Source organism: Myotis davidii, unplaced genomic scaffold (assembly GCF_000327345.1).
Source record: "Myotis davidii unplaced genomic scaffold, ASM32734v1 scaffold341, whole genome shotgun sequence".
Lineage (NCBI taxonomy): Eukaryota > Metazoa > Chordata > Mammalia > Chiroptera > Vespertilionidae > Myotis > Myotis davidii.
In genome coordinates, this window is record NW_006291021.1 from 1,013,945 (window position 1) to 1,019,870 (window position 5,926).

At 56.9% G+C, this 5,926-nt stretch overlaps 1 protein-coding gene across 1 annotated transcript in view; it reads left to right on the forward strand.

Moving 5' to 3' along the window:
- Nucleotides 1–4,036, forward strand: part of ZNRF4 (zinc and ring finger 4) — a 20,246-nt gene extending 16,210 nt beyond the window's left edge. The window contains 3 exon segments of the mRNA XM_006764262.1: nt 2,734–2,808; nt 2,811–2,913; nt 2,916–4,036. Of these exon segments, the coding sequence (XP_006764325.1) occupies nt 2,734–2,808; nt 2,811–2,913; nt 2,916–4,036 (1,299 nt within the window).
- The last annotated feature ends 1,890 nt before the right edge of the window (nt 4,037–5,926 follow it).

Consider the following 5,926-nt stretch of genomic DNA (forward strand, 5'->3'; position numbering starts at 1 on the left):
CCCCTTCCCTGACTCTCTGGCTGCCTCCTGGCCTTCCTCCTTCTCCAGCCCGAGCTCCACCCAGCAACCAGAGGGCTCTTCCAAATCGCTTTTTATTTCAGGAGTAATAAGTGAATTGGTTCCCATGACAAAAAGTCAAAGCAAGGCAGAAATATGTGGAGTGGCGTTGGGGAACACAGTCCCACCATATCCTGCCTCCATCCTAAACTTTCCTGTGGCTCTCCGTCCTCCGTCCTCCATCCTCCGTCCTCCATCCTCCGTCCTCGATCCTCCATCCTCCATCCTCCGTCCTCCGTCCTCCATCCTCCGTCCTCGATCCTCCATCCTCCATCCTCCGTCCTCCGTCCTCCATCCTCCGTCCTCGATCCTCCATCCTCCATCCTCCGTCCTCCGTCCTCCATCCTCCGTCCTCGATCCTCCATCCTCCATCCTCCGTCCTCCGTCCTCCATCCTCCGTCCTCGATCCTCCATCCTCCATCCTCCGTCCTCTGTCCTCCGACCTCCATCCTGCGTCCTCCACCCTCCGTCCTCCGACCTCCGTCCTCTGTCCTCCATCCTCCATCCTTCATCCTCAACTTTCCTATGGCTCTCCGCCCTCCATCCTAAACTTTCCTTTGTCTCTCCATCATTCTCTGTGTAAACCCCAAGGCCACCCATGTTCAAGGTTCTGGTCAGGCCCTGCCCACTCTTCCCCAAGACCCTCCCTCCCGCCACTCCAATGGCTTGCCATGTTCAGCCCCTCAAACCCTCTCTCCCTATCTCTGTACCTCGCTCACCTCAGGACCTTTCCACATGCCATCCACGCCCGGGATGCCGTTCTCTGCCCCCTTGCACGCGTTCATCCTTACTCACCCCCAGTTTGATCGCGGTGAAACCTTGCCTTTGGCTGCTCTCACCCAGTGCAGATCCTGGGACAAGGGCTCCAGTGTGTTCATTGCCTACATCTGCCATAACAGAGTCCCACTCACTGGGGACTTAAAGCAACAGGCGTTTATTCCCTCACAGCTCTGGAGGTGGGGAGCCCAAAATGAAGGTGTGGGCAGTATTGGTCCCTTCTTGGGGGCTCAGGGAGACTCTCTCCTGGCTTCTGGCCGTGGCCACAGCCCTCGGCGTCCGTGACTTGCAGAAGCCTCCTTCCCGTCTCTGCCTCGGTTGTCACATGGCCTTCTCTGTGTCTCTTCCCCTTCGCAGGCTGAGGGCCGCTGTGAGAGGTGTTAGACCAGAGGTTCTCAACCTGTGGGTCGCGACCCCTTCGGGGATCGAATGACCCTTTCACAGGGGTCACCTAAGACCATCGGAAAACACATATATAATTACATATTGTTTTTGTGATTAATCACTATGCTTTAATTAGGTTCAATTTGTAACAATGACATTGGGGGTCATCACAACATGAGGAACTGTATTAAAGGGCCGCGGCGTTAGGAAGGTTGAGAACCACTGTGTTCGACCAACAGAGAAAAAAACTAAAGAATAAGTGGTCAACTGGCAAAATGCAGCTGAGAGAGAACTCTGTTCCCAGCAGGAGGAAAGGCATTTGCAAAGCTCTAGAGGCCAACCAATCATGATGTAGGTGGAGCCTTGAAACGCATCTGGTTTTTGAGGTTGGCAGGGGCTCAACAGGGGGGTGGGGGGGCACAGGGAAGAGGGTGGGCTTTATCTGGAGGCGGTGGGGAGCCATGGGAGAGTTTAAAGCATGGGAGAGGTCAGAAGACTGGGATTTTGGAAAAATCCCTGACTGCCATGTGGTGATGAACGGGAAGGGTTGCAAACTAGAGGCAGGTCTGTTCTGGGGGGAATGACAAAGTCAGACCCTAGGGTGAGCAGCAGTCATGTTATTACCTCATTTAATTTTCACACCACCCGTTCTATAAGACCGGTTACTTATCATGAAGCCCATTTTACAGAGCCGGAAGCTGAGGCCCAAAGAAGGTAAGTGATTTACCTACATCACACAGTTGAGCCAGGAATCAAGGCTTGAGCAGGCTGCCTAGTTGAGTAGGAGACAGACTCAAGGTGGGATATTTTGGGGATAAGAAGTGGGGAGGACGTGAGGCTGATGCCCAGAGTTCTGGCTGAGGAATGGGGAACAGAGCGTCAGCTGGAGAGAAACCTCTAAAGCAAGAGAATAAAGCGGGTGCAGGAAGCCTACCAGGCAGTGAGGACATGTGGCCACCACCCCGGCCAGCCCCACCTTGACCCTGGCCCTTCTCTCTCCCTTCAGATCAAGTCTAGTTAGACTCTGAGAGCATATGAACTCAGATTCTCCCTGGGTCACGAGAGATAGCGGCACAGGGAGAAAGGTCACTGTAGACAGAAGAAATAGCCTGTGCCAAGGTCCTGGGGCAGAACCGTGCTCGGCACGTTGGAGGAATAGAAAGGTAACATTGGCACTTTCTTTGTTGGGTCACTGAGAGGCACAGGGAGATGATGCCTGTGGAGTGTGAGTGTGAGTCCTGGGTCTGTGCCACTCGGGGCCACAGGCTCACCTAAGGCCTCACACCATAGAGGAGCTGGGGTGCTCTGAGACTCCCAGAACACTTTCTGAAGACTGCCCGGCCCCCCGGTCAGACACCTGGGAATTCTATCTCGGCTACAGGCTCAGGCCGCTGGGGGCAGAATGTCAGTGGGTGATGTCACAGAGGCTGGAGGCATCTAGAACCCTGAGGGGTCCTGGTCTCGGTGCCATCTGCCAGCCAGGCCACCTGGCAGGTCAGTTCCTCCTGAGACCAGCCTTCAAAGACACAATGCAAAGGCGCCTGCCACCCGGAGCAGGTCCTGCCTAGGGCCGCCCAGGTCCCAGCCGCTCTGCTCACCTGCCTCTGAGCCTCCCATTTGAGCTACTTCCATTCCAACCTGGGAGGCCCCGGAGATGCCCAAAGGCCTCCCATCTGCCATCCCCAGTGGGACCTAGTTCACTCGGAGCCGGAGGCGGAGGAAGGGTGAGGTGGCCATGGGGCGGCAGCGGCGGGCCCTGGCCCTGAGGGCGGTCGAGGCCTCCCTGGTCCTCTTGGCGCTGCTGGTGCCCTCGCAGGCGGTGGTGCGGGCCGTGCTGGATGGCAACGCGAGCACGGTGGACTTTGCGGACTTGCCGGCCATGTTCGGGGCGCCCCTGGCCCCCGAGGGTGTGCGGGGCTACCTGATGGAGGCCAAGCCGGCTAACGCGTGCCACCCCATCGAGCGCCCGCCGCCGGTGGGCAACGGCTCCCTGGGCGCCATCGTGCTCATTCGGCGCTACGATTGCACGTTTGACCTGAAGGTGCTGCACGCCCAGCAGGCCGGCTTCAAGGCCGCCATCGTGCACAACGTCTTCTCGGACGACCTGGTGCGCATGGCCCACGTCTACGAGGCCCTGCGGCACCAGATCTCCATCCCCGCGGTGTTCGTGAGCGAGGCCGCCGCGCAGGACTTGCGGGTCATCATGTGCTGCGACAAGTCCGCCCAGGTCCTCTTGCTGCCCAACTACCCGCAGTGCCCCGACCTGGACTGCCACCCCGTGCTGGCCATCTCCTGGGTCCTGGGCCGCACCCTGGCCCTGCTCATGTCCACCTTCTTCATCCTCCGACACCTGGGGAGCTGGCTGTGGTCCAGGTGGGCCTACGGGCCCGCCGCGGTCAAGGAGCCGGCCTGCCGGAGGGCCCAGGTCCGGACCTTCACGCGGCTCAACGACGTGTGCGCCATCTGCCTGGACGAGTACCAGGAGGGCGAGCAGCTCAAGATCCTGCCCTGCTCCCACACCTACCACTGCAAGTGCATCGACCCCTGGTTCTCCCAGGCTGCCCAGCGCGCCTGCCCCGTGTGCAAGCAGTCGGTGGCCAGCACGGAGGACAGCTCCGACTCCACCATCGACAGCTTCTGCGACGAGGAGCCCGCCCTGCTGGGCCACCATGCCCCCATCTGCGCCATCCAGGCCCGGCTGCGCTCCCGGAGGCTGGCGCTGCTGGCCCGAGCCAGCCCACACCCCTCCGGCAGCCCCACCTCCGTGGGGAGGGCCGAGGCGGCGGAGCCCCCCGAGCGGCCCCCAGACCCACTCTGAGGCCCACAGACTGTGGCCGGCGAGGGGTGGGCTGGGGAGGGTAGCGATAAGTGTTTTAGTCTGGAGAGAATAAAAATGGGTTTGAAAGCCGTTTGTGCCCTGGCTGCTGTGGGGCCACCCGCCTCTGGCCCCTCATGCCACCCCCGTGATAAAGCCAGGGGAGCCCACGGCCGGCCGCCATGGTCTGTGGTGAGTGAGAAGATGGGCCGGCGGGGAGGCGGGAGGTAAGGCCTCTGGGTCCATCCCCCGTGGGGGCCATGCCCAGGCCCGTGCCTCGGCTCCAATCCTGGGCGCATGGCTGCTGATATGTTTATTCATGATTCACTTAAATGTTTAAAAAAAAATAAACTTCTCATTTTGGAATCATTTTAGATTTAAGATAAATAGCTAAAGTTCTAGCGAGTTCTCACGTGCCCTCACCCGGCTTCCCCTGATGTTCACATCGTCCATAGCCCAGCGTGTTCGTCATAACCAAGAAGGCAACATGGGAGCCTGTGATGGACGGAACACCGTCTTTAATTTGAATTTCCCCCATCATTCCAACTTTTTTTTAAATATATATTTTTTTATTGATTTTTCACAGAGAGGAAGGAAGAGAGATAGAGAGCTAGAAACATCGATGAGAGAGAAACATTGATCAGCTGCCTCCTGCACATCTCCCACTGGGGATGTGCCCGCAACCAAGGCACATGCCCTTGACCAGAATCAAACCCGGGACCCTTCAGTCCGCAGGCCGACGCTCTATCCACTGAGCCAAACCGGTTTCGGCCATTCCAACTTTTGATACTGGAAAATGTCAAACACACCCAAAGGAGAAAGAATAGAATAATGACCTCCCCCCATCCCATTACTCAGATTCAACAATGATTTCCTGTATTTTCTCCACGTTCACTCACTCCCTGCTCCCTTGCTATGTTGATGCAAATCCCAGATTTTTTTTTTCATCTGTAAATGTTTCAGTTTGGGTAGATAAAGCAGTAGTTCTCAGCTGGGGCGGGTATTTTCTCCCCAGGGGACACTTGGCAGTGTCTGGGCGGTTTGGAAGCCATCACGGGGGCCGCTATTAGCTTCTCGTGGGTGGGAGCCAGGGATGCTGCTCAATGACCAGCCCCAATGTCCACAGTGCTGAGGGGAGAGGCCGTGCTCTTTATGATAACGCCTCTCAAAAAACAACCCCACAAATACCAGTATCATGTTCAAAATAATGATTCCCCTGGGGGCACCTGGAAGTGTGAGCAGTCCTGGTGTCCGCTTCTTTTGTTTGTCTGAGTCAGGGTGATGGGCTCCTAACTCCCGTAATGGGGAGCTTTCCCCTCCATCTCTCTCTCTCTCTCTCTCCCTCCCTCTCTCTCGATTTTTCCTTGCTCTTTACTTGGTGAAGCAACTGGGTCATTCGCCCTTTGGTGATGTCCTTGGTTGTCTGGGTTTTGCCAATTGGGTGTCCCTGTGGTGTCATTTAACATGGTCCTCAATCCCCTATATTTCCTGTGAATTTCTACTTGGATTCAGAGACCAACTCAGATGTGGTTTAATTTTATGGTGAACAAACAAGGTGCTTCTTCGGTCCCTAGCACGCCCCCTTTTGTAGAAGACTTGGGCCACTTTAAGGGTTCTTCTGGGATATGAGTGAGGGGCTCTTACTTGGCCATGGAGCAAGCATGATCAGGGAAGTCACTGCTCTGAGACTGGAATAGTGAGGAGGTGAGGATGCAGAAGAGTGTACCAGGCAGGTGGCACAGCACGTGCAAAGGCCCTGAGGCAAGACTAGGTCTCATGTGTTGGGAGGAATAGTGAGGAGGCCCATGTGACCAGAGCACAGTGAGGGACGGGGGGCGGGGAGAGAGGTAAGGGCAGGTGTGTGCAGGGCCTTATAAAGCTTGATAAGGAATT